The sequence below is a fragment of the Piliocolobus tephrosceles genome, chromosome 9 (genome assembly GCF_002776525.5).
Source record: "Piliocolobus tephrosceles isolate RC106 chromosome 9, ASM277652v3, whole genome shotgun sequence".
NCBI lineage: Eukaryota > Metazoa > Chordata > Mammalia > Primates > Cercopithecidae > Piliocolobus > Piliocolobus tephrosceles.
Window position 1 is genome coordinate 116,851,408 of NC_045442.1, and position 13,589 is coordinate 116,864,996.

General features: G+C 41.2%; 1 protein-coding gene across 8 annotated transcripts in view; it reads left to right on the forward strand.

The window, feature by feature from the left end:
- The window catches only part of FAM107B (family with sequence similarity 107 member B), a 257,812-nt gene extending 244,767 nt beyond the window's left edge, over positions 1 to 13,045 (forward strand). For all 8 annotated transcript variants that reach the window (XM_023223108.1, XM_023223111.2, XM_026454817.2 and 5 more), the window contains 3 exons: positions 1,034 to 1,217; positions 9,544 to 9,694; positions 10,258 to 13,045. In XM_023223108.1, the coding sequence (XP_023078876.1) occupies positions 1,034 to 1,217; positions 9,544 to 9,694; positions 10,258 to 10,374 (452 nt within the window). In that variant the 3' untranslated portion in view covers positions 10,375 to 13,045. The remainder of the gene's footprint in view (positions 1 to 1,033; positions 1,218 to 9,543; positions 9,695 to 10,257) is intronic.
- Positions 13,046 to 13,589: the final 544 nt, after the last annotated feature.

Genomic DNA, 13,589 nt, shown 5'->3' on the forward strand with positions numbered 1-13,589 from the left:
CCTCTTTTTTTTTTTTTTTTTTTTTTCTTTTAGAGGTATGAGGTCTTGCTCTTGCTCTGTCACCCAGGCTGGAGTGCAGTGGTACAATCATAGCCCACTGCAGCCTCTCAACTCTTAGGTTCAAGTGATCCTCCCACCTCAGCCCTCTGAGTAGCTGAGACTACAGGCATGTACCACTATGCCCAGGGCATTTAAAACTTTTTTTAAACATATGGGATCTTGCTGTATTGCCCAGGCTGGTCTTGAGCTCCTGGCCTCAGGGATCCTCCCACATCAGCCTCCCAAAGTGCTGGGATTACAGGCATGAGCTACCTTTCCCGGCATTGTATTTTGTAACAGGGGAATACATGTGGCACAGAGGTGGGAGAAGCAGGCAGTGAAACAGCAGTTTCAGTCCTGTGTGATTGGCCTCTGTGATGCTGTGCATAAGATAAGGTAAATATGCAGCTGAGTGGCTAGGAGAAAGGTTAGGCATCTTAGAATCTGGTGGAGGGTGACTGATTCCATCCTGTCTTTGTTCTGTGTTTGATAAATAGGTTTATAACCAATAACCGTCAGTGAAATATTTAACAAACTCCAGTTCAACAGGCAAGAGGCCAGCTTTAGTTTATAGGCCCCACTTTTCTGACATGTGTCCAACTGCAGCCATTGTAGGCCAGTGTTCGAATTTTCATTTGAACTTGCTTTTTTCTGACATACTCAAGTGCTTGTTCTGAAGTTGATACGGAGACAGGGTGGCAGGAAGCATTCTTTGTGACTAGAACTCAAGATGTGGCAGTGGCAGTGATAGAAGTCAGGCCACAGGGCTCCCTGGCCTTAGTCATGGGCAAGACGAGACCAGGCCACCATTCTTTTCCCTGCCCCACCCCAGTTACATTCCAAGCGCTTTAGAAGATATATCAGTGATACCTCAGAGTGGACCCAGGAGGATGGCATGTGTTAGCATACTGAGCACAGCTCTGTGGGCCTCTGCATGTGTGGGAGAAGCCTTAGCAAAAACTGCAAATGAATATTTCTCATCTTTCTCTTTCAGGCGGCCCACCTGAGGATATCGACCCTAAGGATTCGTATCTCATTACAAGAAGCATCATGGCCGAGCCAGACTACATAGAAGATGACAATCCTGAACTCATTAGGCCTCAGAAACTGATCAATCCTGTCAAAACCTCCCGGAACCATCAAGATCTTCACAGAGAACTTCTTATGAATCAAAAAAGGTAAAATGGTTTCTTGAGCATAGTTTTTTTTTTTTTTAAGAGGACTTTTAAGATAATGATATTTAATTTTAATTGTATTTACAGAGACTTCAAAGATTCTTTGATTTCTTGCTCTTTGTTAAGGCTTTCTTATTCCTTCTCACATCCTAGAACTGGGTTATCCCTCCATGAGGCAGGTCCCCTGCAGGTGGCCGTCACTGCGGTGGCCGGCAGTGCTTCCAGACTCCTGCAGTCCCGGGTTCCCTGCTGAAATGGATGCCTGTTTCCAAATTTGGGTGGAAGAGGCTGGATTAAGGATATAAGAGAATGTCCTAAGTAGAAGAGAAATATATTCTTAAATTTGAAATCTCTGAATTTTCTCCTTACACTGAGGGAGGTGTAGGAATCATGTAATTACTGCCTACTCCAGCATTTGTCAGTAGCAGGGAGAAGTCTCTAGAACCATATTAGACTTAATAGATAGGACACTCATGTATTTATTTGTTTTTGAGTAGCATTTTAAATGATTATTATCATAGTCTTTATTGTTATTTTAGAGGACAGGAAAACATTTACCTTCTATCTACTTTGCAGACTCCATCTGTGCCATAAATCATTTTGGATGTTGGGCTGGTGTACTCTGCTTTTTAAGTAATTTGGGCAGGATAGGAGACTAGGAGAACTGAGGATGCAAGGCTACTTTTTCAGTTTTAAGAACTAGGAAGCTTCATTTAGGATTATTTTCAGATCTCGTAGGACTATCAATGGCTCATTTGCCCACTCTTTGCTAAGCCCTGGTGAAAGGTCTCCCATTGAACTGAAAGATACGCAGATCAAGTTTAGCATTAGAGTAATTTATTGCAGGGAGGCCTAGTTAAAAAAGTGTTTTAAAGAGGATAAAGGGGGCATTTTTATGGCAATTCTCTTTCCTGGCTACACTCCAGGTAGAACTAATGACTCCTATCTATCCCAGGAGGTATTTGTAAATACATTTCTCCCTCTAGAGTGTGGGAATGTGGCTTACTCCTGTTTTATCCCCAGCATTATTATTAGGAAGCTGTTGGATTAATGTATATTAAATTAAATGCAGAGAAGTTTTTAGCTTCCATCTGCCTTTGTCACACAATAGAAGGAAGAATATATGAATTTGGTATTATTATGGCCAAAGCAAAATAAGACTATCAAGTTCCTAAAATAGACCACAGAATTTGGAAGCCATCCTGTCCTGCCTGGGAAATCATGTCTTCATTTTGGTGGAGAGATCGTCAGTTTAGTAGGCTCTGAAACAGAATAGCAGTTGTCACTCATAGATTTTCAGATTATCTTCACCTCTTTGGCCTCAGTTCCCTTATCTATAAAGTATAAGGTAGGGGACTTAGCTGTTCTCTAAGAAACATTTTAGCTCAAACTTTTTCTTCTAGAAAAACCTAAGAAAGGGCTCCAACTCAGAATAAAGGTCAGAGTAAAACAAACATTTGCAGAATAAGTGTTCTCTAAATTATAGGCTATAAATTATTCTGCAAAAATGTATTTAGTAGTTTGGGTCATATTGCTGTAAAACCTACAGATTTGTGCAGTTGAGTCTATTTCCACATTTTTTAGAGAAAGGGCTTCTTCCATGCTGTCTTTGGCCTGTTCTTTCTTCTCTTTGTTTGCCCAGCTCAACTGATCTGAGACAATGCTGGGTTTCCCTAAAGTACTATGTATGGTGTAGAGAGGACGTGGGCTTTGAGGTCAGAGAGAAATGGTAGGACTTAACGTTACCTATCTTACGATCTTGGCCAAGGTATCCCCTCTTGAGATCTGTTTCTTCATCTGTAAAGTGGGAGATAATAATATCTTTCTTATAAAAATTAAAGTAGGCTGGGCAACGTGGCTCTCACGCCTGTAATCCCATCACTTTGGAAAGCCAAGGCGGGTGGATCCCCTGAGGTCAGGAGTTCAAGACCAGCCTGGCCAACCTAGTGAAACCCTGTCTCTAGTAAAAATACAAAAATTAGCCGGGTGTGATGCCACACGCCTGCAATCCCAGCTACTCAAGAGGCTGAGGCAGGAGAATTGCTTGAACATGGGAGGTGGAGGTTGCAGTGAGCCAAGATCGTGCCACTGCATTCCAGCCTGGGTGACAGAGCAAGACTCTGTCTCCAAAAACAAACAAAAAAACTTAAAGAATAGCTTGTATGAAAATACTTAACTTAGTAAGTGATCACTTAGTCACATCTACCTTCCACTTCCTATGTGGCAACATCTGGAATTTCCTATTGCTTTTTCTCCCGTTTCTTTGAAGGATTTTGGTCTGGTTGGAAATACATTAAAAAAAGAAGAAGAAAAAGAAAAAGAAAAGGCAGATTTCAAAATCAAATGAATGTATGTCATCTTATCTCTTAAGAGTTTTCAAAGTCATACCAAACTTGTTAGAAATACACTGGTTTTAGACTGAGAATATATCATTTCTTTCCTTTTATTCATCTTTTATTTTGTATACTTTTTAGAGACTGGGGTTTTTATTTCTAAATTTTAGTGCCGAACTATAGGATACGTCACATCAATACGCTGTATGTTTGGTTAAGGGATAACCAGTCTTGATTATTGCGTGGTATTGTAATGAAAATCTGTTTACTTTTCTGAAGTTCATAACAAGTCTTCCTACATTTTGTCTCATCCGGTGCTCTTTCTAATAACCCAGTGTGCGTTATCTTCAGATTACCCTCACTCATGTGAGTAATCTCAGGGTAACTGGTTTAAGGAATCATCTTAAGATCACGTAATAGTTTTTTGAAATAGTGTTTGGAAATAAAAACAAGTTTATGTGGAGACTATATCTTTGCTACGCATAGCTACAAATTTAGCTCAAAGCTCTATAGCAATTCAGACAGTTTTTCCAGTTACATTTTAGAGATTATATATTAAAGGCCAAGTCACTGCTTTAGAGAACAAGCACCCACAGGTCTTCTAACTGTGAAACCTACGCTCTTTCTAGTGTATAATCCTACTCTTCTATTTACCGTCTTTGGGACCCAGCTTAGTTTCAGGTTAAAGTCTTGAAGCCTCTAAGTCTGACTGTTAAAACCCTGCGTCAGGTTCTCAGTTTCCATAGGTGTTCTCGGTGATATAAAAAGGCAGCTTTCAAAAGACTTTTTTTTTTTTTTTTTTTTTTTTTAGGTGAAAAGATTACTATTGAAGGGATCCTTAAAAAAACAATTAAGAAGGGCCAGGCACGGTGGCTCACGCCTATAATCCCAGCACTTTGGGAGGGCGAGGCGGGCGGATCACGAGGTCAGGAGATCGAGACCATCCTGGCTAACACAGTGAAACCCCGTCTCTACTAAAAATCCAAAAGATTAGCCGGATGTGGTGGCGGGAGCCTGTAGTCCCAGCTACTCGGGAGGCTGAGGCAGGAGAATGGTGTAAACCCAGGAGGCGGAGCTTGCAGTGAGCCTAGATGGTGCCACTGCACTCCAGCCGGGACAACAGAGCAAGACTCTGTCTTTAAAGAAAAAAAAAAAAAAATTAAGAATATTTCTGGTATTATTTAGAGAGAGAGATTCTGTACTCTACAAAAATTACTTTTTGGAATAAATAGGTCAGTTACTTAAACATATCCCTAAAATTGGTTCTTTGGCTTGTATATTTGTAAGTCAGTGGCTTCTCGTTCCTGGTTTTTAGCTGACATTCTTTTGGCATGCTTTTCTAGATAAATAGTTCCTCAATAAATACTTGCTGCTGTACAGCTTGGAAAAAGATAGGGGCAGTTCTAGAGATAAAGGATACAAGTATTTGTGTTCGAATCCATGCAGGTAAAAATGACTGAACCAGAAATGTAAATGAGGCAGGCCAAAACCAGAAGATTACAAGATTAAAGAACAAGGGCTGAAATTCAGGCCTGGCACGGTGGCTCATGCCTGTAATTCCAGCACTCTGGGAGGCCCAGGTGGGCGGATCACCTGAGGTGAGGAGTTTGAGAGCAGCCTGGCCAACATGGCGAAACCCTGTCTCTACTAAAAATACCAAAATATTAGCTTGACGTGGTGGCACGTACCTGTAGTCCCAGCTACTCGGGAGGCTGAGGCAGGAGAATAGCTTGAACTCAGAAAGCAGAGGCTGCAGTAAGCCGAGGTCATGTCACTGCACTCCAGCATGGGCAATAGAGCAAGAGTCTGCCCCCTCAAAGAAAAAGAACAAGGGCTGAAATTCAAGTCAGCTTTTCCCTGTACCCCAAGAAAAATAATTAGGCCAGGAGATGTTTGGCTAAGTGGGCAGGCATTGTTCTGTGATGGTCTGAGCCCCAGACCTTTCCTCTGGCGGAATGCTCTCCCAGTTAACGAAACGACTTCAGTTATTAATACATAGGTACAGAGTTCAGGTAGATGTGGAATGAATGTGGACTCGCCCCATCTGCCCTTGAATGTATTTAGTGGTTTATGTGAAATGTACCTTTCAAAGTTGTTTCATACTCTGGTGGTGGGAATATAAATCATTGCAGCCTTTTTGTAGGGCACTTTGGCAGTGCTCATCAAAATATGCAATGTGCAGGTGCTTAGCCAGCAATTCCGCTTCTATGAATCTAGCCAACGGAACTACTTGTAGAAGCTTGCAGCTATAAATGTCCACAGAGGCTCAGTGCCTCATTGTTTTTCATAGTGAACAATTGGAAACCAAATAGATGTCTGTCAACAGGGATGTGGCAGAATTGTGGCATGTTTCTATAGGTATGGAAAGTGTGGAGGAACACAGACCAAACTGTCAGTAACAGTTCTCTCTGGATGCAGGAATGGGTAGGGGTTGATGGGTACAGGGCCTCTACTTTGTATAATTTTGGGGCCACTGTTCACATAGAACATTTGTAATGGAGTGAAACTCCTCTGATTTGTTTAAAGGAGAGGGTTTGGATGTGCTTTTGCTTTTTTATTTAACATATGGGTATATTACCTTTCTTTTTCTGCAGAGAGCACTTACTAATTTTATAATTTTTAAAATTGGCTTTGCCTGCTTTAGTAGTCGCAGGTAGCTACCTGACCAAGAAGCCAACTTGGAAATTACTGTTGCTTTTGGGTGATACTGTCATAAAGGGGTTGAAAGTACTTGTTAGCTGTATATGTCAGAATTGATTAAAGAGAACCAACTGTTCTTATGCCAGGGATGGTATTGTAGTTAACTATGAAAGTTGGAGAAACTCATTTCTGTCTGTCAGCACTACCTCTGCTCCATTTAGACTTAGAGACTTATATGGACAATGCTTGACTTTTTCCATTCAGCACAGAAAGTTAAGTAATCCACTGTGATAAAATATTAACTAAATTTGTATGACTTCTTGACTGCTGTAAGTAGAGAATATTTATCATATAAGCACCATTTTCCTGAATTTTTTGTTACTACATATTTTATCTTACTGTCACTATTGTGTAAAATCTTTGAAAGGAAAATGAATACTGTATAATAGTTAAACCCATTCATAGGTTGCAATAGAGTGTCAGCCAATTGTGTCATACATCAAATGTTCAGCAGCTTTTGCATAATCCAGGAGAATTTAATAATAGTTGAAGTTAATTTTGCCAGTGAAATGTAGGGAAACAAAAATGTTTGAAATTTAAATTATTCAGATAGCTAAATTCTTAATCCTAAAATGTAAATCCCTTAATTCTGTCTATAGTGTTATATCAAGACTTTTTAGTAGTCATGAAACTGAGTATATCTTTATTCAGATTACTTAAAAACAGCTTTTCCTGTGGTTAATAACACCTTTATTTTGAACAGAGTACTCTTAAGCAACTTATATTGTGCTGATTAAAGATTTAATCTGTCCATATTTTTTACCCTGTTGTTCAGTCTTGGTAAGTATGAAGCAAACCATAATTAAAGCACAAAAGTCACCTGCCTCTTTTGTTTCACTGGAAATTTGGCCAGATTTTTTTTTAACGGACAGTTCTGCTAATAAAAATTGGGAAATTGGAGATATATATTATTTTGACTATGTGTCCTCTGTCATTAAAGATGGACTATACTAGCTGGGTGTGGTCGCTTATGCCTGTAATCCCACCACTTTGGGAGGCCAAGGCAGGTAGATGACTTGAGCTCAGGAGTTCGAGACCAGCCTGGCCAACATGGTGAAACCCCATCTCTCCCAAAAAATACAAAAAATTATCTGGGCGTGGTTGTGGGCACCTGTAATCCCAGCTCCTCGGGAGGCTTAGGGGGTAGAATCACTTGAACCGGGGAAGAGGAGGTTGCAGTGAGCCAAGATTGTGCCATTGCACTCCAGCCTGGGTGACAGGAGCAAAACTCCATTTCAAAAAGAAAAACAAAAAACAAAAAAAAAAACTGGGTGTGATGGCATGTGCCTGTGGCCCCAGCTGCTCAGGAGGCTGAGGTGGGAGGATCACTGGAGCTCAGGAGGCAGAGGTTTCAGTGAGCTAAGATCATGCTACTGCACTCCAGCCTGGGCAACAGAGGGACCCTGTGTCAAAAAAAAAAAAAAAAAAAAGATGGAATATACTGATTTTTACTCTAAAGAACAACTTTGAATTAAGTTTTTATTGTGATTTTTAAAAGCGCCTAGATAGGAGAGATGCCAGAATTTTAGAAATTCTAGATGAACGAGGAAGTATGCAGTTGAGGATTGGTTTACAGATGTGATTGTGTGGACTTGAAAGGGATCAAGGTGAATATGCTGTTGAATTTGTCTGGACAGAGCACATATATTGGAAATTGTTATTTAACAGTTGGCCAGATGACTCCTAGTTGGTGAGTCACAGTAGTTGATACGAGTTGTTTAAAGAACAACCTTGTCCCTGGTCTACAGATGAGCAGTCACCAGCAGCCAGACCAGGAGGTGTGTGGGAGGTGCTCAGGCCCATCCTGGAGTCCAGGACAGAGTCAGCAGTGCTCGTTGCCTACAGTTCAGAAAAGCATGAATTACTATTCTGCTACGTGCCTGTGTGCATAGCATGAGTGTGTGTGCATGGTTACCTACACCCTGTGCTGCCTGAAATTGATAGTGCTTTTCCTGTTCGGTGGTTGGTCCTATTTTGATTTTAAATTGTCTTGGTAAATTTTAACATCAAGTTGAGATTACTTATGAGTTGGCAGAGACCGGCTAAGATAAGTGACTAAGGAAGACAATAAGAAGAAAGGTGGGCTAGATAATCCAGTATTCTGGAAAGCCATAGGAGAAATCCTAAGGAAAGAGAAAAGGCAGATCTTAAGCTAACAGTTAGACAGAGATCGTACCGGAGAAAATGCTAAGACATGTCTTTCCCTTGACTTCTCTCAAATATTTCAGATGGAGGGTGGCTAGTTCATGGCCTCTTTGGCTTGTTTCTCCCCATTTGGAGAGATGGCTGCCTAATTTATCTCTCAGAAATGTAGAACTTCCCTGAAGGCTGACTTGCTTTCATTGTAAAGAATCAACCGCACATCTGAAAGGGTTTCAGTGGAGGCGCACTGGACTGAGAGTTAGGGGATTAAGGTTCTGCACGGCCATATCCTTCAGTAGTGATATAACCTTGGACATGCCTTTAGATGTACAAGAACCCACTTTCAGATCTGAAAAATGAAGAGTGGGAAGGTTTTGAGGGGCCATTTTACTGTCTAAATTTCTGTGCTAGCTGGTCTTGAGGCTGCATTTAGTGCATAAGATCAGGGGCCAGAGGCCAGGCACGGTGGCTCACGCCTGTAATCCCAGCACGTTGGGAGGCCAAGGTGAGTGGATCCCGAGGTCAGGAGTTCGAGACCAACCTGACCAACATGGTGAAACCCCGTCTCTACTAAAAATACAAAAATTAACTGGGCGTGGTGGTGCACACCTGTAATCCCAGCTACTCCAGAAGCTGAGACAGGAGAATTGCTTGAACCTAGGAGGCGGAGGTTGCATTGAGCCTAGATCACGTGCCACTGCACTCCTGCCTGGGCGACAGAGCAAGACTCTATCTCAGAAAAAAAAAAAAAAAAAATTGGGGGCTAGATTTTGGGAAGCCTCCTCTCCGTGCAGAACCCCCTGATTTCCTGAGCATCTCCGTCTCCGTCATGGGCACCCATCACAGTCATCGTACGAGCACCGCCACCCTCACTGTCCTTCTTTGCGTAGCCTACCGTCTTGCACACGGCGGGTGGCCAATACATTTTTATTGAATGAATGGATTTTATGTACTCTCTGGAGATCTCCTGTTGCCTTCCTTTCGTGCTGGTGAATTTCTTAGATCACCATGTTGCCTATTGTAGCCTAGTAGGTATCATGCTAATTCTGTAGACCTCCTTTCCATGGTTGATATTGTAAGTTAAATTTCTATTCATAAAACGATGTAGCCATTAGATGAACTTTTTTTTATTTTTGTTAATACTTTTTTTGCAGGGGTCTTGCTCCTCAGAACAAACCAGAATTGCAGAAGGTGATGGAAAAAAGAAAACGAGACCAAGTGATAAAGCAGAAGGAAGAAGAAGCCCAGAAGAAGAAATCTGACTTGGAAATAGAGCTATTAAAACGGCAGCAGAAGTTGGAGCAGGTAAGGGGGATTGACTGGAAGCTGTGTTTTTTTTTTTTAAATCTTGAGGAATGTTGGAGTGTTGGAGCAGGCAGGATTTACCAGACGTGTCAGTGTATACATTTATACTATGAAAGAAATATTGGAGACAAATGTCAGCAAATGGGGTCAGATATGTTCAAGGCAGGGTCAAGAATCCTACTGAGGACCTAAAACAGATTGCAGAGGCAAAAGCCAAACAGGGACATGGCACTGAATTCACACAGGGTGCTGGGGTCATTTAATGAAATTCACCCTCACGAGGACTCCAGAGCAGCTGCGCGCTGACCTCAGGATGTGTTTCCTTAGCCCTGTCTTTTCAATTCTTGTCATCTCGTGGTCCTGTTTGCAGTGACAACCAAGTAGCTTCTGTTTCTGTGCACAATTACCCAGACTCTATCCATCCATGTTTTTTAAAGTGGGGGACCAGGAGAGACTTTCTTCCATGGGGAAGTAAAGTTGTCAGGGACTTTGCAAAGAGAGAGGAGTATTTTGAAAGGCTGCTTGGTTTGTAAATAATTTTTCCTTTTCTGAATGTCATTTAGCTTGAACTTGAGAAGCAGAAATTGCAAGAAGAGCAAGAAAATGCCCCCGAGTTTGTGAAGGTGAAAGGCAATCTCAGGAGAACAGGCCAAGAAGTCGTCCAAGCCCAGGAGTCCTAGGCCGAGGCTGCAGCAAGACCTCGTGTGTCACCCCACAGAGCTGTCTGTGGGTGCCTCCTCAATCTCAGGGCAAAAGCCCCTGGAGAGTGTTCCAGCCAGCAGAGAATTTGGACTTGCAGTAGGATTTGGTGTGATTTTCCTGCGATCTGGGTGGATGCCTTGCCTGTGATGGTTGCAGTTCCTATTCGCCAAATGAAGGGCAGTGCCCCTGCACATAAGTTAGAATGATGGGCCTGTGTTCAGAGACTTAACAGAACCAACAAGCTAAAAAAGTGAGAACAGGAAAAAGGAAGAGGACACTGGAATCAGTTCTTGAGAGTTGCACGACTTGGTTTTTCTTCCATTCCAAGTTTAGTGGGACCCAGAGCCTTTTTTCTTTTAAAAGCTAAAAAAAAAAAAAAATACTTTTAATTCCTCTTTTTGTTATCTGTTAGATAATTGAGATCACATAGAAATGCATTTAATCTGTTCACCCACTGTAAATTTTATTTTGAGGACCCAGAATTTTCTTGTTTAATTTATACTTTCACCCGTATTGCGGTTAACACCAGAGAAGGAACGTGAATGTCAAGCACAGCCGCTACCCTTGTTGGCACTAAATTTAGAAATAGGGTGAGAAGGTTTAAAAGCCTGTAAACAGCCATCTTGATTTTATTTTCATTTCTTTTGGTTCTCTGTGTAATAATACTAGGCTACATAGTGACATTCCAGTTCCAAGAAGGTACATCCTGTCCATTCATTAATTGCCTTGATTACTAGGAGGATTTTTGTTCAGTTTTGTTTTTAAATGTCTTGCTGATCTAGTTCTTTTAGATGGAATAACCTTCCAGTCCTGTAGAGAGTGGAACTAGTCCATATAACCCAGCTTCAGTATCAAAAGTAGAAGCCCGCACATCTTTTCATTTCTCCAAGAGGAGTGTGGGGAAGGTTCCGGTGACCGGCTGGGCGGTGAGGATTTCACTAGGCATTCTGATGTGAAATAAGTGTAGATTGCTCTTAAGGAGGCTTCATCAGAAGATGTATAGCATTTGAATGTCTAATGATAAGGAGTGTCATTAGAATCCGAGCTTTGAAAATTTCTGATTAATGCTCGTATATTTCTTTATCTTTGTTTTTTCTTGTGAGGAAAGACTTTCACCACTGTTTGAGTGATGATGCTGTTGATAAGGATGATGTCGATGACTACTATATTGCATCTCTCAGGAACAGCTGACGGGAAGGGAGGGGCTGCTGAGTGCCCTCATTCTAGCCAGCACCACGCTCCTCAGAGGGGCCGAGTTATAGACAGCCGCAGCATTCTCATGCAAAATTAGTTTTAAACTGCTGGTGTGGGCATCGGTACCTTTGCCTGGGTGATATGGAAGAATTTTTGAGGATTTAGTACGCTCTCCATAGAGACAGTTCAGCCAGTCATTTCTGCATCGTAGAGACTTCTCATACTTTCTTTGAAGACTCATAGAAAGCTGGATCCAGAGCTTTGGAATCCTTAATTAGCATAGTAGAAATTAGCTTTCTATGGCATTGCTTTAGTGTTAGCAGTTGACAATTAGACCCATATTCAATCTGAATGGGAACAAAAGTAAATGCAATGATAATATACTGCTAGTTAGAGAAACATGTTAGTTGATTATACCTGAAATGGATTATCTATCTCATCAGCAAGTATTATTTGAATAAAATGAGAAATGCTTAAGAAGAACTCTTGCTCTATAGTAATTTGGTTTTGAAGAATGGAATGGTAACTATTTTTTTCCATCATTCTTCCTTTTGAGAGAAGAAAGTGTGGTGACTGATGATCTGGAAAAGCCCATTTCTGATTGCACATTGACTGGAATTCTTTCTTTGTGTCTGTGGACTAGTGATGCTGTTTGCAAAATGAAGATTCGGGACTGGCTCCTATCTTGTTATCTAACTAGATGTCAGATCTTGAAATCTGTATTCTCGAAGCAATTCTGCCACTTGATCGTATTCACAAGGGCCCTGATAGGCTCCTTTAGAAGGCCCAATTCTGTTCTAGAGCTTAACTAGAATTCATTCTTCACTGGGGCGGGGGGGTGGGGGAGAGAAAAGTTAATTAAGAAAGCATTTCCTTCCTAATCTCACTCAAATCTGCAGAATTATTTGTAATTAGTAGTACAAAATCTGGCCAAAAGGAGACTTGTAAATAGCGTAAAGTGGTGTTTTATGCTAAACGGTGGAATGTATAGGCAGAGAAGCTCTTTGAAGTTGTCAGATGACCTGGGCTCACAAGCCTGATTCAAACAGGCTGTCAGTCTCCTCTCTCCCCTTAATACCGTGCAGCCCAAACCCCTAGGACGCTTGAACATCTGAGCAGTTTTGTGCTTTGAGCCACTTTTCGACAAAAATGGCTCCATTTTTCCACAGCGTGGTTTTCTTAAAGTAGTTCAATGTTTTGTAGTCTCATAGTAGTAGCGTTGCTTTCTAAGCTATAACAGTTGACTTTATTCTTCTACTCTGAAAAATCTTGACTTGTTTGAGTGTATATAATATATATAAAGGGAGCCTTAATGGATTGGTTTTCATAATTTAATATTTTTTGTATTTGCTCTTGTATAATTGTTTTTAACGGAAAGTATTAAAGAATTGAGGGTGGAATTCTTAGAACCAAAGTTATTCTTAATAAAAATCACCACATGCTTGGACCATGCAACCATGTTTGTCTGATCTGTGTAAAGTGGGCATCTGGAACAGGACGGGGTTAGTTTCAGTTCAAAGGTGACAGTTGGTGCCAGGGTCTCCCTTTTGATGACTGGTCCTCATGACAACCTTACCCCCAAATCACTTATGTCCTATTGCCTTGTGGCAGTCAAGCTGACAGTTTATCATATCAAACAGAGTCATCTCGGGTATTTATGGCACTGTAAATTACACATTGCAGTAGACCATATGGCCCTCCAGCAGCAGCCGGCAGTCCTCAGCTCAAAGTATTCTGTATTTTAGATAGCTTGTAGGACAGTGGGAGACAGGTTTTGGGAAGGGCCATTGTTTAGTGCGTTTGACCCCAGTACACATGGCGTGTCTGAAGTGTGATTATGAGGTTTTTTTCCTTATTCAACTATATTAATGTTATTCCTCAAAGAAGTTACTTTGGAAAGGTATACACCTGATTGCATTATACTACTGGTTAAAATACTTCGGAGGTTCAAGTCTCTTTATAAGTATGCCTTTATTTTTCAACTACAAATTACTCAGTT